This window comes from Pteronotus mesoamericanus, unplaced genomic scaffold (genome assembly GCF_021234165.1).
Source record: "Pteronotus mesoamericanus isolate MK-2021 breed Mesoamerican mustached bat unplaced genomic scaffold, CSHL_Meso_final scaffold_651, whole genome shotgun sequence".
Taxonomy (NCBI): Eukaryota; Metazoa; Chordata; class Mammalia; order Chiroptera; family Mormoopidae; genus Pteronotus; species Pteronotus mesoamericanus.
Window position 1 is genome coordinate 43,120,992 of NW_026555325.1, and position 27,621 is coordinate 43,148,612.

General features: G+C 32.7%; 1 protein-coding gene across 1 annotated transcript in view; it reads left to right on the plus strand.

The window, feature by feature from the left end:
- Positions 1–27,621, plus strand: part of ZNF804A (zinc finger protein 804A) — a 261,475-nt gene that overhangs the window by 215,538 nt on the left and 18,316 nt on the right. Inside the window, exon 2 of the mRNA XM_054562745.1 lies at positions 4,344–4,487. Within this exon, the coding sequence (XP_054418720.1) occupies positions 4,344–4,487 (144 nt within the window). The remainder of the gene's footprint in view (positions 1–4,343; positions 4,488–27,621) is intronic.

Genomic DNA, 27,621 nt, shown 5'->3' on the forward strand with positions numbered 1-27,621 from the left:
AATATATTAAGAGTGCCACATTTATAGCTTTGCAATTTTAACTACTTTAAATAGAGTTTCTAGCAGAAAAATCAAGATGTAATGTACGTTATAACTACGATTTAGCAATGATAATTTGTATATGGCATAGCTTGGTATTAGCTCTAAAGTTGTTCTCCAAATGGCTAGGTAACACAAACCCAGGCATAAACACAATCATTTTAATAACACTGTATATCTCGCACTGCTAGTTTCTGTTCTGTTTTCATTTTATATATTTGCAGAAGAAAAAAGGGCTAATATTGTCTATTTTTTGTGTTGAGTGTCTGTCAATGCTGCACTGTATTAAAAACTCTGGAGATACAGCAGTAAACAGAACAGGTACAAACTCCTGCTCTCATAGAGCTTACATTCCTCAGGGAAGGTTATTCCAGTGCCCCAAGTTATGGGTGTCTTTTGTGAGAGACTGAATATCATTTCATACCATATGTTCTGCTAAAGCCATCATGAGAGATGTTATTATGAAATATTTCTCTCCCTTCAAAGTCCTACTTTGTTGCTATTTCTTTTTTAATATGGGGCGGATTGAATGGCCCTGAAATTATGGATAAACCATTAAATTTTATGTTTCAATTTGCTGATTTGCAAAAAAAAAAAAAAAAAATGTCCTGCACAATTGCAAATGCTTTCTATTGAAAAATTCATGACCTGATAACTTTGGAGTTGTGTGTTGCTTTCCTTAAAGCAAGGATTCCAACTTAACTGCTTATAGATATATATGAAGTGTGATGGGTTTGGATGATCTGATAAGCCACAAGCAGCTGTCCCGTTTTCCTTCACTTTTTGTCATTCCCACTCAATGAGACATTAGAGAAATTTTGTGTACATAGTTGAACAAAATGGCTTTTCCAGAAAGAGGAGGGGAAACTTGGGGTTGACATATATGAGCAGCTATGCTCCTCTTTCATCTTATTCAAATGTGTTTTCTTACCTTCTGCAGTGGGGTGGCTGTGGAGAATATGTATTATTGTGCTTTATAATGTCAGTCAGTGCCTCTTCCAATATTATCACAATGGGGAAGAAAAAGGGCCAAGGGACATCGGGACATGTCAGTCTAACGAGAGCTGATTTTGTTTACATACATTTAAAACAACGTATAATCAGCCCTGGCTGGTGTGGCTCCGTGGATTGAGAGCCAGCCTGCAAACCAAAGGGTTGCTGGCTCGATTCCCAGACAGGGCACATGCCTGGGTTGCAGGCCAGGTCTTCAGTTGGGGGCAGGTGAGAGGCAACCACATACTGATATTTCCTTCTATTTCTCCATCCCTTTCTCTAAAAATAAATAAATAAAATCTTAAAAAAATGTATAATCGATGACAATATATATGTCTTTTGCAAGTACAGTGGTTATTATACAAGTACAATAACCAGTCCCTTTTCTGCCACTGACATTTCCTAGAATACAGCCCTGTCTCCTTAATTGCAGTTCATATCAACTTGAAAGTTCTAACCTAAACATGTTTTTTACTCTGTAATCTATTACAATCTATGCTTCCACTAGACTATGTTTCTTTTAATATCTTAGAAAAATATAAAGAGCAAGAGAACAAACAGGTGTCAAATGTTAACAATGAGTTTATTTGTGAAAGTTGTATAAGTTTGTAATAATTTTGCAATATTTCTGTACTTCTGAAATTTTTTTTCAAAATGTGAAGTATAACAAATATTTTCTGGAAAATAAATTTTAATAAGAAATAAAACAAAAATAGAGAAGACCTATGGAATAAAAGAGATTAAAAAACTTCAGATGATGGTAATATACTGTCCTTATTTCAATCCTGTTTTGAACAGACTAGTTTAAAATATTACATAATTGTAGTTATTTGAACACAGTACCTGGATTTCTTATGATATCAAGGAATGATTAATGTTCTTTGTTGTTTTTATTTGTTTGTTTAGGTCTAATATTGGTTTACAGATTTTGTCATGTGTTTAAAAAGACCTATTTTGAAGATACATACTGAAAGATTTACAGATAACTTGGGAATTTCTTTAAAATTTATCTGGGGCAGGAAAGAGTGTGAGACAGACTAGGATAAGATAAAAGATTGCCCTGGAGTTGATAACTGTTGTACCTGAGTGGTTATTATACTGTTCTCTCTACTTTTATGTGCTTTAAATTTTAAATGTAAGGTAATGCTACAGAGCAGATTATTCAGCTTAAACACCTGTAAAATGAGAACGATGTCTAGAGTAAACATTGCTGTATTTTAGTCAGGAGTAAATGAGTAAATGCATCCAAACTCTTACTCAATGACTGACCCTAAACAAGCCCTGAATAAATGATAGCCATTATTTTCAGATTTGTTTTTCTTTTCAAATCTAGGATGAGGCTAATATTTATGAAGAATGTACTTTACCTAAAAATGTCAATTTGCTTTACTCGAAGATTGCCTCAGGAAACAATTTTTGCTTCTCTAGAGGAATATCAATCTTAGGAAGAAAAATAAACTTAAACCATAATAAGCAATAACCAAATATTTAAAGAAAGGAAGTAGCTTAACTTTGATTATAATTAATGGGGAAAATCTACAAGTTGTGAAGAAATTGCAATTCAAGAATATTGTTTCGGGAGCTAAGTCAGCTTTGAAGAAAAATTTGTTGCCATTATTACTCATATTGACTGGAATTTTATCTCTGCTTTGCACATTTTAGCCATGAAATCTTAATACTTAATTTTTGTTTCATTTAAATTGGCTAATCCACAAAATAATATTTTGAAGATTTTGTAAAATTCAGTTTATATGTATACGACTTAAGCAGTTTATATGTATACGACTCCTTTTCATATTTTTAAAACAACCTTTTTAATATATTGGAAATCATCTAAAATAGAGAATATTCCACAAATCTGCTGAAACATGGTAAATTAATTATTGAAATTAATGGAATCATGTAACAATTTGAGTGATGTTGCATTTTATTGCCTCACTATGCAGTTGATAAAACTAGTAAAACATAACAATAGATTTCTGTCTTTAAATTGAGAAACTGGGCAATGTGTTTACAGATTATGGCAGGTGTATTTATCATTACTACAAGGTATGCTACAAGGTATACAAACAAATCATGATGAAGATTATGCTATGGGATGTATACACCAACATATAGTACAATAATGTAAAGCAAGTATTTGTCATTCATTGAACTACAGTTAGTAAACCACTTTTAAATTTTCTAGAAGTAATTTGCACAAACTATGAGTTATTTTTAGTCTCTATAATTGGTAAAAGGACAATTGTCGTTGACACAGAGAGGGCTATGTTATTTCACCTCATCCAAGTGACTGAGAGAGTGTCTTATAGAAACATATAAGAAGCCTGGATATACAGTTATTTTGGATTTTATATGGGTTAAGTATGAGAAAATACATAAATTAGAAATGTGACATGTTCTATGGTAGGGGTTGAAGTTTAGGTCTTCTGCATATTGGCATTGCAGTGAAAAACTTGGACAGTGTTTCAACCTGTAAAATTTATTCATATTTGACAATGTTAAATTTTAAAGAGGCATAAAATAGAAAGTAAATTTAGATTTAAGAAAACTTAAAAACCACAGCCAAACATTTTGCTATTTTATGCTTTGTAAATGAAAGCTACATATTTCCTCTTTTCCGGAGTTTGATTATACTATATCCATCTTTATTTATGATGAAAGCAATCTGCTTATACAGTTTAATCTTTTTCAGTTTAGGTAAAGCACTTGCAGAAAAGAATCTTATTTTTTCACAGCTAGAGAATATTTGAAAGTTCAATCTAAATTGTTATGAATCAAGATGAAAACAGTCAAATGAAATCTAGTTGTGATGAATATGTTACTATGTAGACATTTAAGGAACCAAACAAGCAAACAAAAATACCAAACTTGAATATTGATGTACTCATATGGACTTTGTCAAAGAAGACACATTTTATATTCATTCAGAGTTTAGAAGTTTTATGTTAACTAAACTATTGCTAGAAACTGACAGTTGAATCAACATACCTATATAATTTGTATTTTTCCTATGCTATTATAACATAGCAACTTGTTCAAATAAGGGCTTCTATTTTTTCTATGGTTTGTTTTTCTTCTTGACAGCTCCTCTATTTTTTTTTCGTCATTTATTTTGGCTACTTCTATTAATCTTTTATTTTCTTTAACTCATAATTTCTTTCAACTTGGTTTATTGCTATTTGCTTCATTGTTCTGGTTGTCTGTTAAATTCTGTTTCCTACTCTAATTATTATACTAGTTGACAACCATCAAAACAAAGTAAACTCAGGGGAGAGCTAATTGCTTCCTTATTTGAAATTTCTTTTAAGGATTATGCTGAGAAGGAGAACACCATAGCAAAAGCTCTAGAAGATCTGAAGGCCAATTTTTACTGTGAACTCTGTGACAAGCAGTATTATAAGCATCAGGAATTTGACAATCACATTAATTCATATGACCATGCTCACAAACAGGTAAGTAAGAAATGTCCAAAAAAATCTAGTATTTCTGAACTTTTATCATAATTTAAATTGTGTAGACTATCTGAATAAGATATTTTTATATACTTTTTTGTTGTTATACCTTTGTTAAGATATTCTGGTATGATTTGATAACATAGAAAAAAGACAGTTCTTTTTTTTAAAGCACCAAATATAAACTTTGAAATAAACAATTAATACAAAGAAATACCATTCAGTTGCCTCTTAGTGCTTGGCAGTATTTTGAAAATTATATGCTATAGGTTGCTAACTAAATATCTCAAATTTATAAATTTTTAAATATTTTGATCGAATAATATTTATTAAATTTGTTTATATTCTTTATATAAAGCATTTGCCATTTTAACTACAATAAATGATGAAAAAATTTTGATATGGTAAAAATAACAGGTTATTGGATAAATAAGTATTTAATGTGTGTATAATTTAGTTTACTATTATTTTTTTCCCTATTAATTGTAAATCCAAGATTGATGTTTTTCAATATACTGTAAAAATGAGTTTAAACTAGTGATGATGTCAGGAGTGAAGTTAATACAGATTCCGCTTTCTCATACACTTTGTTTATCAGTGCCACTTCTTGGTTGGTTAGCACACTGATATGGTACAGCAGTGTAGCAGTCTTAGTTATCATCAATTTATATATATTTTCCTTTTTAGCTATCACTCACGAACGTCATCCATGCATCATTTTGGTTGCTATTAAGAAGCGATACATAACCCACAAACTTACAGTAACCTTCCATTAATGTTAGAGTTATTTAGCATAAGTAAGAAAGAATAGGGTGGAATGATCACAGTAAGGACTTATGAAGCAGTTGTGTGTGTGTGTGTGTGTGTGTGTATTTTTTGCTGTGTTCCTTTAATTCTCTCATACCAACAAAGCTGTGCTGAGGGAGAGTTTTGTAAGGGAAAAGCCTTCATTTATGTACATTGCTAATTAATACACATTAAAAGAGCTGTCCTTGCCTTTCTTCTTCCTGGTAGTCGTTCCATTGGCACACTAGCTAAGGGGAAGGTTTTGATGGAAATATCATTTATTTTCTTACATAAAAGTCATGCATATGCATACACTATTGATTGATTTGAACATTAAAATCCATCAGGAAATAGTATTGATTTCATTTTGCAATTCCTGGCATTTGTGGGTTTTGTTTTTCTTTAGAGATTGATTGATTGATTGATTTTTAGAGAGGGGAAGGGAGGGAGGGAGAGAAAACATCAATGCATGGTTGCCTCTTGTGCGCCCCCTACTGGGGACCTGGCCTGCAGCCCAGGCATGTGTCCTGACTGGGAATCGAACCCGTGACCCTTTGGTTCACAGGCCGGTACTCAATCCACTCAGCTACACCAGCCAAGGCCTGGCATTTGTTTTATAAAATGATTCTAGAATGTTTTTCTTGATGTGGTACACCTTAGAAAGTTGTTTCTCTGATTTTTTCTAAATACCTAAAAACACAAGATATGTTATTACACATCTGTTTCATTGTATAAACAAGGTATTTGGAAATGTGTGTGTTTGTATGTGTATTTTAAGAATATCTTACCAAGTACTAATTCCATTGTTTCACCCTGATCCATTGGGCTCAGTTGGCTGGACATCATTCCACAAAGCAAAATGTCGCTGGTTTTATTCCTGGTCAGGGCACATACCTGGGTTGTGGGTTCAGTTCTCTGTTGGGGTGCATAGGAGAGGCAATTGATTGATGTTTCTCTCCCTTTCTTTATTCCTCCCTTTCCTTCTCTCTAAAAATAAGTAAATGAAATATTTTTTAAAAAATATCCTTTGTTTCATTCAACCATAGGTGCCACAAGATTAAACTCAATTAGATTTTCAGGAGAACCTTCCCAGTTCCATTTACTTAATGAAGTTAGGATACTATATACTATCCACAGATAAGCTAGAGGAATTCAGGCAGGATTTATGTGGTTATTTTGAAGTCCAGAAGGTCACTTTTAATAAGACCTAGGGGCATCAGACCCTGGAGACTGATACACTATCTAAATCACTATGAACTCTGGGAGATAGCAGAGTCTTAACTGATTTTTTATCAGGAGACAATGTTATAGTAACTGAAAATATTTAAAATTATACTTTTAACATTTACATTTTGAAACTATATAAACATACATTTATATGTGCGAATTCATTTGAAGGGTTAGGATACCTGAGTACCTCAGGCAGGTCTCATTCGTGAACTTCTAGAATGGGAAAAGCTGTTCTTTCTTTCTTTTTTTCTGATTTTATTTGTATCGGTTTCAGATTTGCTGGGTAGAGCAGTCTTGGTTGCAGGCCTTTGCTTTTCATTACTTGAAATATTTCTTGCCATTCCCTTCTGGCTTGCAGGGTTTCTGCTGAGAAGTCAGCTGCTAGCCCTATTTAGCTTAGTGACTAAATCATATACTTTACATGGTGTTTCCCCTCGGTATTTCCATGCCCAACTAGCCCCATACATTATTATAGCAATATTACTGACTAAATTCTCTATGTTTTACTTTACATCCTTGTGAGCATTTTGTAACTACCAATTTGTACTTCTTAATACATTCACTTCTTTCATATAGTCCTGAATGCTCCTTTTCTTTGGCAACCACCAGTCCAGTCTCTGTATTTTTTTACCTCTGTCTTCCCAGCCTCCCAGTTCTGCATGCAGAGACAGAGGATTTGGACTAGATTACTTTTATTGGCCTTTTTGGATATAAAATTCAAGAATTCTATATCATTAAGTATAATATATAGTTAGAGCCTCTATGTTCATCCATAAATAGTATTTATTTAATTCTCAATTCTGTATTTTCTAAGTGCTTCTCTCATAAAGAAATATTAGAATAGTTTCCAGGGGTGTTATATCATTCTGAATTCTAGTCATTGATATAATTTTTTTTTTTTAAATGGGAAGCTCAGCATCAGGTAAAAAGAAAAGATTTTGTGCTAAACCCTTTCACTTGTTCATCTGCCCTTAAACTAGAGCCATACTGTGTCTGTCCTCTCACCTGGCTGCCTATGGCAATTCAGAGTTATTTTCACTCTAAGATATTTGTCACACTGATGCTATGAAGAGATAGAAAAGGGAATGATCACCTTATTTCTGTTACTCCTCAAACAGTTGGATTTTTGTTTTAGAGGCTTCAGTGTGGCGGAATATCTCCCAAAAGGCACAGAAGTGCCCTTCCCCCAGCAAGTCGAGGTTTACTGTCCTCTGACATGCTGCTTTGCTCTGCTCCAGAGGAAGTCACCGTCAGGCCAGTTGATGAAATTTGTTGTTTTCACAGGAACTAATATTGCCATACAAATGGAGCATTTTTTCCTCAAATTTGAATGATTCCTAATAATTTAAGTTTCTCTTCACTCATATGATACTTGAGAAAGAAATCACTTCTTGATATTTGGGTATAAATTTTCATCTACAAGATAATATTTAAAGATTAATAAGAAAATATTAGACACAGATAAAACAATGCATGATTTAATCCCTTTCAAGCATCTTCCCTGAGATTTTTCTTGTGATATGCACTTCAGTCTAATTGCATTTTTATTGTAAACACATCATAATTTATTTAACCATTCTCTTGTTATTTGGCTTTAAAGTACTTTTTTTCTCTTGTAAATAAAAAGGCAGTGAAAATTTCTTTGTCTATCCTTTTCATAGGTCTTTAAGAATGGAAATCCTACATCAAATAACATGAATTTTTATAGTTTTTGATACCAAAACTCTAAATACAGACAAGTTTAAGGTGTTTATTGCAGGTAATGTGTTATTTTTAAAACCACTTTAGGATCAAAACAAGGGAAGAACATACAGTTTTCTTACATAGAGCCTCCCTGATACCCCAAAAGGTGACTGCTCCAAAAGAACCGTACATACATGGCCAGTTAATCATAGAACTGTATCTCATTGATGTTTCACTTCAAAGCCATGATTTGATAGAATTAAACTGAAGGCTTTGTCTGTTTTTGAATTCATTAGGTTGATGGCTGTCTATAGAGTCAATCAATCTTCAGGGAGGGTGAAAACTACCACAACTTTATTTCCTTTTTAATATCAAAGTTAATTACAAAATATTTAAAAATATTAAAACCATTATAAAGTCTCAGCAATTAAACCAACATGACATCAGCACAGAAATAATCAAGTAGATCAATGAAATATAATGAGCATTCTAGAAACAAACATATATATCTGTCTAACAATATAATATATGATTAAGTTGATATTTCAAATCAATGGGTAAAATAAGGCTTATTCAACAAATAAGGTGCATGAACCACTATTATTTGAAATAAAACACATATAGAGCCCTGTTTCACACCTTATACAAGAAATAGTCACGTGAGTTAAAAATCAATATGTAGAATCTAAGGAGTTTTAGAAGAAAATAGAACTAATATTTTTGATGATCTGAAATAAAATATTCAAACCCAGAAGTTATAAAGTAAATATTGAAAATATGACTATATTAAACATTTAATTTTATAGTAATATACATATAAAAAAAAGGTAAGGGACAAGGAATATAAGAGAAAAGTATTTGAAACACATCTAAAACGTGGTTAATAGTTTTGTTTTTTTTTTTAGGGAAAAAAGTTCTACAAACCTTAAATCAATAAATGGATAAAGAATACCAAAAAGTCATTGAAAGCTTTTTTAAAAAGAAATAATAGAAATAAGCAAGAAATATACTAAAACAGGTTCAGTTTCAGCAAATAATGAAGGAACAATTAATATCACTGTCACAATCAGATTAATGAGTATTAAAAATATTGGTAATATCAAGTATTGGCAACTCTGAAAGGAACTGGGTATTCATAGAAACTTTTTCTTCATCTTAAAGCAGTCCCTTTAGCATATTTTGCAGTGCTGGTTTGGTGGAGGTGCATTCTTTCAGCCTTCTTTTGTTTGGGAAACTCCTTATTTTGCCTTCCATTTCAATTGAGAGCCTTGCTGGGTAGAGCAGTCTTGGTTGCAGGCCTTTGCTTTTCATTACTTGGAATATTTCTTGCCATTCCCTTCTGGCTTCCAGGGTTTCTGTTGAGAAGTCAGCTGCTAGCCATATCCAGGCTCCCTTACATGTTACTACCTCTTTCTCCCTTGCATGCTTTAGGATTCTCTGCTTGTCTTTGATATTTACCATTTTAAAGATGATGTGTCTTGGAGTGTGCCTCATTGGGTTCCTCTTGAATGAGACCCTCTGTGCTTCCTGAACTTGTGTGACTTTTTCTCTCCTCCAATTAGGGAAGTTTTCCATCATGACTTTTTCAAACAGGTTCTCTATCACTTCCTCATTCTCCTCTCCTTCTGGTATTCCTATTATACAGATATTATTATGTTTCAGGTTGTCCTGCATTTCCCTCAATGCCTCTTCATGCTTTTTAAGGCTTTTTTCATTTTCTTGCTCTTTCTGGGAGCTTTTTTCTACCTTATCCTCCAGCTCGCTGATTTGGTCCTCAGCTTCATCTAGCCTGCTTTGGATTCCTTCTACTGTGTTCTTCAATTCAGAAATGGTATTCTTCATTTCCTTTTGTGTCTTATTGATAGTGTCTATGTCCTTTTTCATGCGGATATAGTTTGCAGTAATTTCTTTGTCGTTTCCGTGTAGTTTTTGATAATATCTTCTGAGCTCACTGAGCTCATTGAGCTTCCTTAGAACTGTTGTTTGGAACTCAATATCTGATAGTTTACTTGCCTCTATTTCATTTAGTTCTCCTTCTGGGGATTCCTCCTTTCCCTTTGAGTGGGGCGTATTTCTTTGTCTTCCCATTATTTGTGAGTCTCTTATTTTTTGCTTCTGATTCTTAAGTTGATCTGTCTTGATCTCCTGACTTTGTGGTGTGAACATCTATGGTAGGAGAATGCTGTTTTTACTTCAAAACTACCACAACTTTAAATAGAGGTCTCTGCTCTATGTTACCTAATTACGCCAGAAAGCATTTAAAAACAGACTATAGGGCAGAAATTTACCTCACATTTAAATTATGCATTATAAGCCAATAAAAAAGTTCCTCTACACTTTTGTTTTTGTTACCACCACAATTTTCAGTTCTTTAAAAGAGCAGAACAATCACTATAAGGAAACCATTTTGAGCCCTACAGGTATATCTTCATTTATATTGTAATTAACTCTTGGAAGTACAGGGTGGGGCAAAATAGGTTTACACTTGTTCACATGAAAAGTGATACAATAATTAATAAATAATAATAAAAGAATAAAAGGTGTTTCACCTACTCATAACTCCAAACTTACTTTTGCCCTGCCCCGTATATTCTTTCTGTATGTCACGTAATGACTTGGTAGGTAGCATCAACAAAATTATATCACTCTATTTTACTATTTTATTTTTATTATAATATATTAAGGATGATACTTAATATGTCATGATGCTATGTCTATTTTGGAGAATAATCTATAGATTTATTATATACTTTCTATTATATGGATTGAGTTATACTTTTTTTTCCAAAAAAAAAAAAATTGAGACAGATTCTGGGGATTACTCTTAACAAAATCAAATTTTTAAGAAGAAAATTGATACAGAAAAAATTTAATATCTAAGGTTAACATAATGTGGAAATTGGGAGCAGCAGTTAGTTTTGAGCATCCTGAACATGAAATTTTCATCTTCTAATCAGATCAAGAACCAAACCTTAAGTTATCTGTACAGAGGATTGTCTCATAATACATTTCAAGATTCCCCTTGTTTCTATAGAAATTAAGACATCAGTATTTTGGTTTTCTGTGGTAAGAGTGGAGATGATATAAAACAAAGAAACTAATTCCAGCTGAATATTGGAATCCTCAGGAAAGCTTTAAAGAAGAGTAACCTCAGAGTTTGGAATAAGCCCATGGCATATGTCTCTGTCTAAATTTTCAAGGTGATAATAATATGAGGCCAAGGTTGAAAAGGAGAGTGGAGATATGAAGGGTGATGAGGTTGCTATTTAAGGTGTCATCTGATGACATATTGCATGTTTCTATGATATCGATGCATGGCAAAAGTGCATCTCTAATTATTCCAGAAAAATTGATAAAGAGATGTTAGAAAGAGGATGGAGAAAGAAGCAAAGACAATAGTGAAGCAGTTAAGCATACGTATGTTGATTTATCTTCTCCAGGCAATGACCCAGAGAGGAGGAGATGTCTTAGAAAGATGTGGTGAAAGAGGTGACCCTGGCAAGAGAACGCTTTTGGGCTGCCCGCTCCATACCAGTATGAAATTCAGCCAAATATCAAAGTAAATTTGGCATCAGAACCCTGGCTGGTATGACTCAGTGAGCTGGAGCATCCTCCCAGAGGCCACAGTTTTGATTCTGGGGTCAGGGCACAAACCCAGGTTGCGGTTCCATCCCCGATTGGGGTGCATAGGAGAAGGCAGCAGCCAATCAATGTTTCTTTCTCACATCAATGTTTATCTCTCCTGTCCTCTCTCGCTAAAAGCAATGGGGGAAAATGTCCTCAGGGGAGGAGGAAAAAATTAGTAAACTTGGCATCAGAATGTGTTTAAGCAATAAGCTCTGCCATTTGGCCTTCCTAGGAAACGCTGTTTAAATATACAATGGATCATATCCAGAATTTCCTCCTTGCCCCTTCAGCAACTGATTTAAGAGCTGTTTTCTTGCCATGAAGTGGAAAAAGATATGCAGGTAGATTATCTGAGCCAATGAGCAAGATGGAAGGATGGCTAGATTCAGAGGTTTATCTTGCCAGTGAGAACTAACATGCAGTTGAATTTCAGTCACCTGGGGAGGGGTACCAAGTCTTCCTTGTCAAAGTGAGAACAATGGAACACATACATCAGGTGTGGAGTTCAGAAATGGAGGCAGCAACATTACCTGTAGTTAGAGAAATTGTGTACTATATATGAAGAGTATATAGATCTTGTGTACTAAAGGCTCATGTAAGTCTTCTCCTGTCCTCCTATGCTCCCAGGACCTAAGAAGACTTAGTGGGAGTAAGGAGAATAGATAGGAAATTGAAGATACTTAGCTGTTATTTCAGAAAACTTGTTATCAGTAAATTGTTGATTTAAATAAGGGTTGTAATTTTATTTATTTTCTACTATTCAGTGGGGAATGGCTCAAGTAATGGGAAGGTAATTTATTTAGAAAAAAAAAGAAACAAACATGTCTTTTTACATTTGTGATATAAAGTATACAAATTTTTCACCCAGCTACAAATTTTACCAATGACCATTTGATTGTTAATTATTCAAATAGTTTTCTTTTTATTTTTGAATCTCTGACAATGAACAAGCCCAACCAAATTGCCAGGATATTCTAAATAATATCAAATTTGATAATAAATAAAAAGTAAACAGTCTATGGAATGGTTCATTCATTATGTTTTCCTGGCTACTTTAATATTTAGCTATGCTTAAGTATAGGTAAGCTTAGACATTCAGGAGTTACCAGTTAGTATCTTAAACATGACTTATTTTTGATGATCTGGATGATTTGTGTAAGAACAAATTATATCTATATTTATCCAAACAGAAAATAATGTCTCATGGAGTATTAAAAATAGAAAACAAGATAATGAAAGCAAAAAATGTATAGGTACATCAATATTTATGTGTCTATGGCTATATATATTATAATTCATGTATAGTCTCCCTTTACCTAGGAATACAAGTATTTGTAATCCTGGCAATTCAAGGTTTAAGTGCTATAAGTAATTCATAGGTCCATGAGCAGCTATGATAAAGGAGAATTCTGACACTCTTTAACTCGCCTCATTTATGTAAGGTTGGCTCCTTTATTATGATCACACACACCCTCTGACAGTAGAACATGGTGAGGTTTACAACTCTATCTCTAAGAAATACTTAATTTTTAAAAATAAATATTCTTCATTTTAATTGCATGCTTGGATCATCTACATTTTTCCAAATTGCCAAAAGTATGACATCATTTTTTAAAAAAAAATATGCACTTTGTGTAAGTCACAAGATTGGCAAATATGTCATTTATATTGTAAATATGTCATTTGCCAATCTTATGAAACCTGGTGTCATCAGATGTTCATATACTGAAATTCTGTTATATTGCTGTGATTATTATTCTATGGACACACAACTTTGGAGATGCCATTCATGTTATCATAATATTGTTGTGTAGACCTCAAGATGACTCTACTAGAAATGTTTATTCTAAGAAAGGTTTAAATAGATTTAACCTTTATCTATATCTATAATCTAACCTTATAGATTATTCATTAGTTGTATCAAATAATTGTAGCAACTTTCAAATGACAATACCTTGCAAATAAAAGTCACTCTTTTTATATTCTCTAAGGTAGGATTCTAGTCTTTTTATGGCCATTTTGTCCTAAGTACTTAATAAATACAATCTTCTACCAACACACAAGGCCAATCATTGAGTATTTTAATATTTCCTTTTTTCCAGTCTATGTCTTTTTAATTTTAGTATTATCTAATCTACTTGAAGATAAAACTTTTCTTTAATGATTGTAGTTTGTATTTAGTGTTAGAGGGTAATATTTTGTCAGCACTTCCCTGTTTGTGCTTCCCTGTTTGTGATGGCTTTGCCTTGCTTTGGGGGATATAATCAGCGATATTAAATGTTTTTCCTAACAGTGTAAAAAATTGTCTAAGGAAAATTTTAAAAGGGTTGATGTTATCTAAAGATAATTCTTCATAGAATGTCCCCTGGTCTATATCCAGATGCAATTATTTAATATTAAGTTATGACAAATAGTACATAAAAGTAATGATAAAGTTTGTTATGAAAAGTAAAGCAGAATTTTCAACAAAACTATCCATAAATTTATCCCTCCCTCCATCCCATAATCTAAATCTCATCCCCATCGTCTTCCCAGTCTCTGAAGATCAGATGCATAAGAAATGTTACCACACGTCCCTGGGAAGATTTAGGCAGAACTCACTTTCCGCCATGGCCCTAGCCCCACCAAAGCAGCATGGCCTTCCAGACCCTCTGCTCTGCCTGATTTTCTGAATTCTGTTTGTCGGTGTGTATTTTGAGCATAAACACCTAATTTCAAAGTGAGTTATATTAACTTTCAAGAGTTTAACTTAAACCTGTGCTGTGTTGTTTTAAAGACTGAACAGATCTGTGTCAGAATCATAGAGTCCAGAGCTTGAAAGAAACCAATGTTTCAAGCACTGGAAACTCAGGGTTTATTTTTCTTGTTGTTTTTGTTTATTTGTTTTTACTGGAAGACTATGAAAAAAAGGAGAATGGCTAAAGAAATAAAATATGTGGAAAAAAAGAGAGAATCTATCTTTAACTCTTCCTGATAAATCTAATTGCTTTTATACCATTCTTTTTGGCCCAAAGCTAAAATGTAAATACATTCACATGACTTGCTATCTCTTTTTACTTTATATGTCATTAAAAATATACACACATATATGTGTATATATAACCATTTTTGAGATCTGAGAAAATAATTCCCAAGTTGGTTTACCTAATAACAAAGTGATTTTTTTTCAAACTTTCTTCACGTGTGCTTATTTTTAGATAGATGCAGTTTTTACTCTATAGCATTCACTAAAATATTATCAGTAGCATTTTCATTTTAAAATGATTTTTATAATAATTTTAATGGAATCATAATAGTTCATCAACTTTTTTTATCTTAAACATTCACCACTGTTGCATTTAATTTCTTTCAATATTTTAAATTCTGACACTTCAATTGCTCTCATACTATCTTCAGATTCTCAATTTTTATCCTTGCAAGATTTCCAAAATGAAAATGAAATATAGAAATGATGATAACATTTCTTCACTTTATAAATATCTAGCAAAATAATTGGAGACCTAACTTACTTATTTCACAGAAATAATTTTCAAGATGGTTACACATGTCAAAATATCCTGAATTAATAATTTTATTTTATCACAAAGAATTTTTTTAATATGGCATGATTCAATTGATATGAAATTGAATTATTAAAATATTTAACATTCGATTAAATTCAATATCACATATTTGTATTACAAGTATTGCATATTAAAGATATGGATGTTAACATATATCTTTTTATATTAAAGTATAGATATAATCAGTATATACTAAAGGTGCATATATTTTAGTAAACATTTAGTATATAATGTATACTAAAGGAGCATACACCAAGATATGTTCCTGTGAATGTTTTTGATTTTTGGTGTTGCTTCTTATTTAATTGCATGCTAAGTAAATATATAGCACCCAATAAGCACATAATACATATAAAATACATTCAATTCACAAATACATCAAAACAAATATATTAATTCAAAAATCATATTCTTTATACAGATTTTCCTCTTTAGGAAACTTTGATATGCTATGATGCAGTATTCCCTCATTGTTACTTCTGCTCAATTTTAACTCAGTGTATTTGTAGCATTTTGGAAAAGGCTGCCTCTGTACTCCATCAGGAATAACTGCTTTTAATTGTAGAATAAAGACGATAAATTTAATTTTAATTTTAGGAGAAATGGTTGGTATCTCATTATTGATATTGCCCAAGGCAGCTAAAGGTAAAGTTTGAAGCATCAGCATGGTATCTTTCCAACCAGAGAAGCATGATTCATGTCACCAAGTCGGCTAATAAAATTCTCTACATACTATTAAAAAACTGCTTTTCTCAGGAGAGCAGTGTATTTTTTAAATATAAAAATAGTAATTGTGTTGTCTTACATTAACAAAGATGTGCTAAAAGCTTAAGTACATGTCTCATAAAAAAGAAGATATGCCAGACGTGAACCTAACTTTATTTTTACCCCAAGTGTTCTGGAGGGTTTCAGAAGCTTTTGTCCCTCAAGTTCATTTGAATGACCACAACTTACTTCAGCGCTCTGGGCTGCCATGTGCCTCCTCGGTGTTTCCTGTCAATCCAATCTCATAGGTTTTCCATAATCCAGATTTCTTCAAACATTTCGGTACACTTCTGTCTTATTTTCTTGGTTTCAAAACAGTTATTATTTTTATTTTCCTTAATTATATTTTACCATCTTACTGAGTCACTGGAAAGAAAGGAAAGGGGAATATTTATTGCTTCAGACATTTTCAACTCATTTGAAATTGCTGGTTTTCTACTAAAAGCTTCATAAAATAATATATTGGAGGGTGGTTGCTCCGTATTTGTGCAATTGTAGAATAGAATTTAAGTATGTTAGCACAACATTTAGCTTTTTGTCCTTAAGAGTAATGCATTTCCTTTTTACTGTAGTTTGTGCTTTGTTCCTGTGGTAAGTAGGATTCTAGTATGATCCTCAAGATTCCTAGCCCTTGTACACACATCATTTCCCAGTGAATCAATTATGCATTAATCTATGTTTTTCTATAAAGTGTCTTTGCAGATGCAATTAAGATCATCTCATTGAGCTTAATTTAATCCCATCTATTCTTTAAGCAGTTTTCTCTGGCTCGTATAAGAAGTCAGAAATTTGAAAAATGAGGGGGATTTGACACATGAGAAATTCTCAGTTGCTGGCAGCGAAGATGATGAAGCTACCAGAGAAGGAATGCAGCAGCCCCTAGTAGTTAAAAGAGGTCTCTAACTGACAGCCAAAAAAGGAAGCAGGCATCTCAGTCTTACAACCACAAGGAACTGAATTTAGCCAACAGTAAGAACTAACTTGGAAGCAGATTTTTCGCTAGAGTTTCCAGATGAAATTTCAGTCTGACTGACCCCTTGATTTCAGCTTTGTCTACCCTGAGAGAGAACACAGCCACTCTCTGCCTGACTTTTGACCTAAGGACACGTGATGAATAACTATGTGCCATTTTAAGCCATTTAAATGCTTTGTGATGATTTTTTAAGCACAAATGAAAAACTAGTACATTCTCTCATCTTTTTACATTTGTTATCTTAAACTCTAAATGTTTCTTCTTCATCCTCATGTCATTGTTTCTGACTTAAAAACTACCCATAATACCCTTTATTCTATCTCTTAAAAGTTTATTTTTTCATTGTTGTTGTTTTGTTTTTGACAATTACCCAAAACTTATTTGAAATTAATCATAAATCCCTTCAGGGAAATATGCACTTTGTATCCCATATACAATAATATATTTTATTCTGCCAAATTTTATGTTGTTGAAATTAAGACACATTCCTTTATCCATCTCTTTGCTTCCATAGAAACTTCAATAATGTCTTTTATCTAGGAAATACACAAATCACATATTTAATTAAATTGTGATACCAGAGGGTATCAAGTTAAACGTATGCTTTCAAATGGAGAAAATTTGTAGTAGAAAATATCACATTGTTGGCTCTAAAATAAAGAAATGCTGATAGAGGTTTAATCTTGAAGATTCAAATTATCAAAAGTTTCATCTAAACAACAAAAACAGCGAGAGTTACATCATATAATTATATAACATTTTGTAACTTGAGAATTATCATATTTGTTGTTTTATTTGATGTTAAAAAAAGCTAAAATGTAGGAGGATGACCTTTAATAGATGAAGACACAAAGTTCTTTATAATCTGATTTATAAAGTCATACAGATAACTATTAATGAATCTTGGACTCCTGATCAATGATCAGCCTTGTGACATTAATTTTTTCCCAACACATCCTGCATTTACCTGTTATGGTAAGTTTCTGCTAGAAAATGCATATGTCTTAGTTTTCTATTTTGGCTGCAGCAAATTACTATAAAGTTAATGGCTTAAAACAACACAAATTATTTAACAGTTTTGAGTGTCAGAAGTCCTAAAAGCAAGGTGTCATCAGGGCTGTGTTCCTTCTGGAGATTCCAAGGAAGAACCCATTTCCTTACTTTTTCCACCTTTAAGAGGCAATTTTCATTCCTTGGGTCATGACCCTTTCTTCTTTCTTCTGTCTTCAAAGCCAACAGCAGCAGCAGCCTAGTGTATTTTTATCAATCTCAATCTCTCTCAATCTCTCTCTCTCTCTCTCTCTCTCCTTAAATTAGGCCTTTTTAGTTACTCATTTATAGACAATTGTAATGCTCTATCAGAGATAAATTGGCTTTCAACAAAAAGCAACAATAAAGTAATACTGCCTCAATCTCAGTTTCATTAAGAAAATGTAGCAAAAGTACCAAATCATATAATGAAATGAATTATTTTATAATTAGCTACTAAGAGTATGTATTTATAATTATTTATATAAAAATAAGCAAAAGAAAATATTTATTACATGCATTTTATACATATTTATTCTTAATTTCTTAAAACATACATGTGTGGACCATTGATGTAGAATGAATACAAATATCTGAATCAAGCTGACAAATTAACATCAATGAAATATGGTGTTGATTTCCTAAAATAAAAGGTATGAAGTTCATTATAAAATGTCTTCAACCTTCAGAAATGCACTTGATATTTGTATTTTATCTAAATAAAATATCCTAATATTTATTAAAAAGATATTTTATACATATTAAACAAGTCTAATTTAAACTGTTTTTGATATTTATTTTTAAGCAACTCTACCACTTGATTAGCATATTTGAAAAAGAGCATTTGTCTAACTTAACAAGATAAAATAGCCTTTGGACCAGTGAACACAATCTCAAATAAGATCCATATACTATATATAGAATTCTGCCTTTTAGCTTTAGGTGTAGGGTAAGGAAGAGAAAAAACTGGTATTTACAGAGTTGTAAGAAGCATATATGCTTTTACATGGGTGTTTTATTCTCTATTATACAAATGGGGAAAGGAACACAAGAGCAAATCATGAGACCAAATTCCATTCCAAACATTCCCAAATTCATAATTTTCCCATTATAAATACTGCCTTCCTATAGATTTGATAATTGTGACATAAATGTATAGAGGAGAACTAAATGTTAAATGCATATCACAATAGACATTGGGCAATTCTTTCATATACCTTCAATTCCAGTTTTATTTGTGACAGTAATGTATTCTTGAGTATGATTCTGGCAGTGGGTTTTTCATATATTGCCTTTATTATATTTAGGTATGTTCTCTCTATTCGCACTTTGCTGAGCGTTTTTATCATAAATAGGTGTTGGATTTTATTAAATGCTTTTTCTGCATCTATTGATATGATCATGTGGTTTTTAACCTCCATTTTGTTTATGTAGTGAGTCACATTTATTGATTTGCGAATGTTGTACCCATCTTACATCCCCAGAATAAATCCCAATTGATCAGGGTGTATGATCCTTTTGATGTATTGCTGGATCCAGATTGCCAATATTTTGTTGAGGATTATAGCATCTATGTTCATCAAGGATATTGGTCTGTAATTTTCTTTCTTTCTAGTGTCTTTATCTGATTTTGCATTTTTATATGCCAATAACGAACTAACAGAAAGAGAAACTAAGAAAACAATCCCATTCACAATTGCTTCAAAAAGAATAAGGTGCCTAAGAATAAATCTAACCAAGGATGTAAAAGACCTGTACTTAGAAAATTATAAGACATTGAAGAAAGAAATTGAAGAAGATACAAATAATTGGAAGTACACACCATGCTCATGAATAAGAATAATTAACATCATTAAAATGTCTATATTACCTAAAGCAATTTATAGATTCAATGCAATTCCTATCAAGATTCCAATGATGTATTTCACAGAACTACAAAATATTTCAAAAATGTATATGAAACCACAAAATGTTCCACATAGCAACAGTGATCCTGAGAAAGAAGAATAAAGTTAGAAAAATCATGCTACCTATATCAAACTATATGACAAGGCCAGAGTAATTCAAACCGCCTGGCACTGACCCTAAAAACAGACACATAAATAAATGGAACAGAATAGATAGAGATCTCAGAAATAAACTGACACCTTTATAGTCAATTAATGTTCATCAAGGAAGCAAGCACATACAATGGGCTAAAGGTAGTTTAATCAATAAATGGTGTTGGGAAAATTAGATGTGTGCAGAAAAATGAAACTAGACCACCTTCTTACACCACACACAAGAATAAATTTAAAATGGACCAAAGATTTAAATGATAGACCCAAAACCATAACAATTCTAGAAGAAACCATATGTAGAAAAATCTTGGACATTGCCCATAGAAATTTTTTAACAGGTATATCTCCTAAGGCAAAGGAAACAAAAGAAAAAATAAACAAACGGAATTACATCAAACTAAAAAGGGTTTACACAGCAAAGGAAACCATCAACAAAATAATAAGACAACCCACAGAATGGGAGAACATATTCGCTAATACAACTGGTAAGAAGTTGATATCCAAAATTTATATAGTACTTACAACTGAACACCAAAAAACCCAAATAGCCCAATTAGAAAATGGACAGGGACCCGAACTGACACTTTCAAAAGAGGACATACAGATGGCCAATAGATATGAAAAGATGTTCAACGTCACTAATCACCAAAAAAATGTAAATTAAAACCGCAATGAGATACCATCTCACACCTATCAGAATGGCTATCATCAATAAATCAACAAGCAACAAGTGTTGGCAAGGATGTGAAGAAAGGGCAACCCTTTTCCATTATTGGTAGGAATGCATACTGGTGCAGCTGCTATGGAAAGCAGTATGGAGATACCCGAAAATAGTAAACATGGATCTATCTTTTGACCCACAATCCCACTTCTGGGAATATATCTGAAGGAACCCAAAACACTAGTTTGAAAGAACATAAGCACCCCTATGTTCATTGCAGTGTTATTTACAATTGTCAAGATATGGAAGCAGCCCAAGTGTCCACCAGTAAATGAGTAGATAAAACAGCTCTGGGGAATTTACACAGTGGAATTCTACTTGTCCATAAAAAGAATAAGATTTTACCCTTTGCAACAGTATGAATGGACCTGGAAAACATTATGCCAAGTGAAATAAGCTGGTCAGAGAAAGACAAATACCATATGATTTTACTCTATGTGGAATCTAATGAACAAACTAAACTAAAAGCAAAAAAAGATACAGACTCATAGATGGAGAACAAGATGACATCTAGTGGCAGGGGGTAGTTAGGGGTTGGAGGGGTTGAGCAAAAAGAAAAAAAGAGTGATGGACATGGACAACGGTGTGGTAGTTGCTGGCGGCAGAGGGGGTATAAGGGGACTACATGGTAATGGGAAAAAATACAATAAAGATTAAATTAAAAAATAAAGTTTCCTTATATATGGAATTTTCAGTAGTCTCTCGAAATCCTCTAAGAAAGCTCCGTATCTCTGGTTAGGTATTACTTTAACCTCTAGCATTGTGAATTACACTGGCCATGGGCCTCCCGTCAAAGAAATGAGAGAGCTGTACACTTTAGCTTGAATTTGCTTCTGGATTGGATTATGCCAACAGTCTATGCAGTCTTTGCAACTGTTGAAGTCAAAAACAATCCTCTGCAATGCATAGTACTTATTTATTAAAAATAAAACAAAACATAATTTCAAGGACAGTAATTTTTAAACAGACAAGAATTTTCTAAATCAATGAGTAGGGCAAAAAATAAAGTTTTTTTTTTCTGTCTTTGATTACTTTTTCATACTCCTCCTCCCTCCTTATTTCTAAAATTTCCCAAGTGTCAATTTTGATTAAGGGTCTTAAAGCGAACTTATTTTGGTTTAACCAATTAAAAGAAATACCTAGATAAAATGGGAAATTTGATGTACCTGTTTTTCAGGTGAAATTCATATGACATAAAATTTACCATAATAAATGAACAATTCAGTGACATTCATACATTCAATGTTGTGCCACTACTATATCTAATTCCAAAACATTTTTATACCCCGAAAATAAACCCTAAACCCTTTTTACAGTTACTCCTCATTTCCCCCTACACTTGACCCTAGGCAACTCTGCTTTCTATCTCTGTGCATTTTGCTATTCTGGATATTTTACATAAATTGAATAATATAAAATGTGACCTTTCATGTCTGGCTTCTTTCACTTAATGTAATGTTTTTGAAGTACATCCATGTTACATATTCCTTTTCATGGCTCAATAATACCCCATTGCATATATGTAACACAATTTGTTGCTATATCCTAGATGGACATTTGGGTTTTCCACATTTTGGCCATTTTGAGTAGTGCTGCTACAATTGTTGGTGTACAGGTATTTGTTTGAATATCTGTTTTCAGACAATTTGGTTATATATATCTAGGAATGGAATTGCCAGGTCACAAAGTCATTATATGTTTAATTTCTGAAGATCTGAAAAACTGTTTTAGCAGTGGCTGCACCATTTTACATTGGCAACAATTGACGTGAGTTCCAATTTCTTCACGCCTTTGGCAATGTTATTTTTTTCATTTTAGCCATCCTGGTAGGTGTGAAATAGTACTAATTGTGATTTTGATATGCATTTCCCTGGTTCATGCTGCCAAACTTGCATATTTGAATGATTATTTGAGTTAGAAGGCTAGCATCTAACACGAGGTGTTTCCTCCTCAGCGAAAGTCCTCACATTCCCACTGTACTTCTAGGCCTCTTTCCTTTGTTATTTCAAGTCACTATTTAGTTTCAGAGAGAAAAGAGAAGGCATATGTGTGCTTGTGGGGACCACTACGGCCTCAAAGACCCCTCTCACAAGTGGGCATTGATATCTTTTACAAAAGTTTCATGGGCATAATTTCGTGCCCCTGGCAAGGAGCAAACCTGGTTTGTGCACAGAGAAGTCACCAGTTATGGCTTCCCACCAAGTGTTAATAAATTCTTCACATTCTCTTTAGTTCAAGTGCAATTTGCCAAAAGCAACCATAAGCAAAATTTTCTGATAACACAATTCATATTCCACTTTCATTACATGTTTAAGAAATAAAGCTATAACATTTCAAAAAAGATTTTCAACCATAGCAAAATTACCTGATAACACAATTGATATTCCAATTTCATTACATGTTTAAGAAACAAAGCTATAACATTTCAAAAAGATTAAATTCCTCCAAGAGAAGGAGAAAATATTTTTAACCCTTTACTCATAATAATTTTATAATAAATTATAAATCTTTCATAACTACATACAAAAATATTTTAGATAAAAAAAGGAAAATAATATATTTATATAATTTAATATTGTATTTCCCACAGACTATTACAAAAGCCCCTATATATTATTTTTACACTAAATTTATGAAACAGAGCTCATAAAAATATTAACCAACGCATAAGTATTTTATGTGTTAAAAATTATATACTACATAAAAATTCACCAGGTTGACTTTAACCTTTTTATTGGTTGTAATGATTTACTTGTGAATGTTCAGAGAGATTTGAAATGTTTGCAACAATTTAGTTCCTTATTATCCATAAATATAAATAAAATATTGGAAAATCCATATGATGGTAATTTTTTTAATTTATAAATATATCTCATTTTATATTTCAAATTTAAATTTAAAAAAAACTCTTCTTAAACATACTAGTAAGAAAAAAATGGAAAAATACCATATAGTGGAAAATAAACCAACAATTCTTTTTATTTTACCTTTAAAAGAGAAATATCTTTAACATTTTGTATATTTTCTGGCATTTTTTTCCATAGTTGCAGATACATTTGCTAACAGATCTATAGATGTATTTTGTGGCGTTTATTGCTATAGATGCAGATATATTTGAACATGTTGTAAAATTATTAGCATGTTATTTTTAAATATTATTATAATATAACAATATTTCTAATGTTTTACAGCTTTTAACATTATTGGTAACAGCTGTATAATTATTTCCTTTGAAATTGTATCATAATTCTTAACTATTCTTTAGCCAATTAAGTTTTTTAAAAATATTTTTAAAATTCAAGTTTCAATATTTCTTATATTTGAGTTTCCATTGCTTTCCCTGTACTACCTAAGATCTTACTGAGATTTCTGTTAACAAATTTTTAAAGCCTTCTATTGTATATGAAAGTTAATCACTGCCACCCTGTGCCAATTCAGTTTGACAGCATTCATGAGCACTTACAATGCATGAGACACTTTTGATTCAGCACTTAAGAAAATGAACTGAATGGTCAAAAAAGCAGTTTTAGATATAACATATACAGATTGAAATACTTTTATATTAGAACTAGAATGAAATTTTTGTCCACAATGAGAAACCTGAGTTAATGGAATTTAAAGAATGCGAGGCCTTGGGGAAAGATAGTGCTCCGATCTGATATGCCATTAAGAGATTAGATTCTTTTAAAGCTGCTGGGAGAGAAGTCCAAATGATACACATTTATGATAGTAATAGGAAAAGAAATTTAAAAAGAGTCTTCCACAAGTTCATTCAGCATAATGTCATTGATTAAATAACGACTAGAAGGGAATTACACATTGAAGTGTGATACCATTCAGTTGAATATCTTAACCGTCTCAGAAGAAATATATTTGCTAACATTCTAATAGCACTCACTGCATACTGTCTTCCAAGAAAGCTAAATTGATTCAGGAAATAGAGATGGTGATTGAGTTGTAATTCTTTGAGGATATTACTTCTATGCAAGATAGAAAGCATACTTAGATTTTTCAAAAGCCGCTGAAAATAGTTTGTGATAGAAGCAACTCCTGGGAATTCAAAGAAAATTTTAAGCCTGTGGAAACAGTAATAGTTGGTAATATATTAACTTATGAAGAAATATAAAACTAGAAACAGGAGTATTGGAACAATTTTAAAGAATAATGAATTTATTGTAGCAGAGAAAACACTTACCAAGACAATTTTTATTAATCTAAACATATATTTTATTTAATATCAACTAAATCTATTTTAGAAGATGGCAATAAAAACATTGATCGCAGAATGTGAAAATTAGAAGAAACCTTAGATAACATCAGTATCTTCATTTCGGGAGACAAAGGCCTAAAAATATCATGTGATATATATCTAGTAAGTGGATATTTAAGTTAAGACTATTTCTGCTGCCAATAATAGAAACTCAAATAATGTTTGTGTGTGTGTGTGTGTGTGTACATTTTTTTTCTCCCAAATGACATAGGTAATCAGTGCTGGGGGGTGATGCAGTAAGTCAGTGATGCTATTAGGAAATAGGACATTTTGTCCTCTGCTAGCTTTACCATTAGGACTTCTTTGTCAAACTGATAGCCTTGCAATTGAGAGATGACTCCTGACTACCTAAAACACACAATTATACAATGGTAGGAAGCAAACATCATGGTTGAAAAAACAGAAAGGGACCTTGGCTGGTGTGGCTCAGTGGATTGAGCACCATCCTGCGAACCAAAGGGTCGCCAGTTCAATTCCCAGTCTAGGGCACATGCCTCAGTTTCAGGCCAAGTCCCCAGTAGGGGGTACACAAGAGGCAACCACACATTGATATTTCTCACCCTGTCTTTCTTCCTCCCTTCCCTTCTCTAAAAATAAGTAAATAAAATCTTTTTTAAGAAAAAGTCTTTAAAAAAACAAAGAGGGAATTTTTCTTCTAATGAGACTTTTTTCTCCAGGGATACCCTCCTCAGAAATATCTGCTTATAATTCAGTTAGTGAAGACTGTCACATAGCCACTCTTACTAGGATGCTCGGACTTTTATTATTTTAGTTGAATACCTTTTTGTACTCCCAGTATTTAAATTCTATTAATGAAGTAGAAGGATATAATTGATAATGTGAAGGCAATTGGCAATGTTCACCACCAACATCACAACTAGACTACCCATCCACTGGCAAAAGCCTGTCTTATAATAATCAGGATTCTAGGAATGGAACAAAAGGGAAAAAAGAGAGAAGGGGGATGGAAGGAGCAGTCAGGAGGAGGGAGACAGGGAGAGGAAAGGATGGAGGGAGGGAGAGAAGGAGGAAGGGAAAGATTAATTTTAAAGAATTGGCTCACATGATTCTGGGAGCTGACAAGTTCAAGTCGAAAATCTGCAAGGCAAGCTGCCAGGCTGGAAACCCAGGAAAGAGCTGATGTGTTACATTCTCAGGTCCAAAGGCTGTCTGGGAGTATAATTCTTCCTATGTAACTTCAGTTTTATCTCTTACAGCCTTCAACTGATTTAATGAGGCCCACCTACATTATAGAAGATGATCTGTTTTACTAGGATTTAATGAGTAAACCTGATCACTCATCTGATTTAAATGTTAATCTCTTCTAAAAATATCCTTCGCAGTGATATCTAGACAGGTGTTTAACCAAATATCTGGCGAATATGGCTTGGCCAGGTTGACATATACAATTAACCATCATGTCTACCCCTTGTCAAACTGGTATCTGTGGACATTTCCTTAAGCTATACTTAACCTCCAAATAAAGAAAACAACAGTCCTATACTGCCTAACATGATACTGTCCTGCATATAACCAAAAACTCACTAACTCATTCCCCAGGAGAGGATCAAAGTCTATGGGTAATGTTCACTTTTCCTCTTGATATCTTATTCTTACATACTGTGATATAAAGTTAATATATAAATACTATGATCTAAATTTAATGCATCCTATGTTATATGATAAGAAGATAAAGTAGAAAAAATAAAGATTTTATATGAATATATAATTATATTAATATATTCATGCATAATCAAGCTATAATTAGTCACATGGTCATAGTTGCTATTTATAACTGTTTTGTTCCACTACCAATTCCTTTCACCCTGAGCAAAACCTAAGCTAGTCATGGTTCTTTCTCTGGTAGGGTAACCCAAACTTTAATTTCTATAGTCTAGGGTACTTCCTGAACTGGGTTGTTGTAGTTTTCCATTGATTATAATCACATGACATGGTAATTCTAAGAAACACCAAAAGGGATCTCCTACATTCCAGACATAATCTTTCTTACTTCCATTGTGGAAGTAAGGGAAAACCCCCTTGGTTAAATGGAATTAGTCATCTCATCCAGCACAGTAACTCCCTTCTTTGCCTGTTGATTCAGTGTCATGAGGAACTCAAATTGACAAGGTAGCAGATTTAGCTACTGATGTGTCTCCTGGTGGAATTGTTTCTCCATTTGAAACTAAGATGTCTAGGCCAGAAAAGCATAACATTTTGGGCACTGGAAGCAGACATATTGCTAGTGGATCACTAGGGGTACTAGTGAGTGGTGTCACATCTATTTCCACCTCTTGATATTTGAACCCTGTAATCCTGGTTATGAGAGAAATAGAACTATACATGGGACACTTATTCAGAAAAAAAATACAACCTCCTAGCAAATCTTGCTCCAGCACTGCCAGGTATTGCCACCTACGTGGAGCT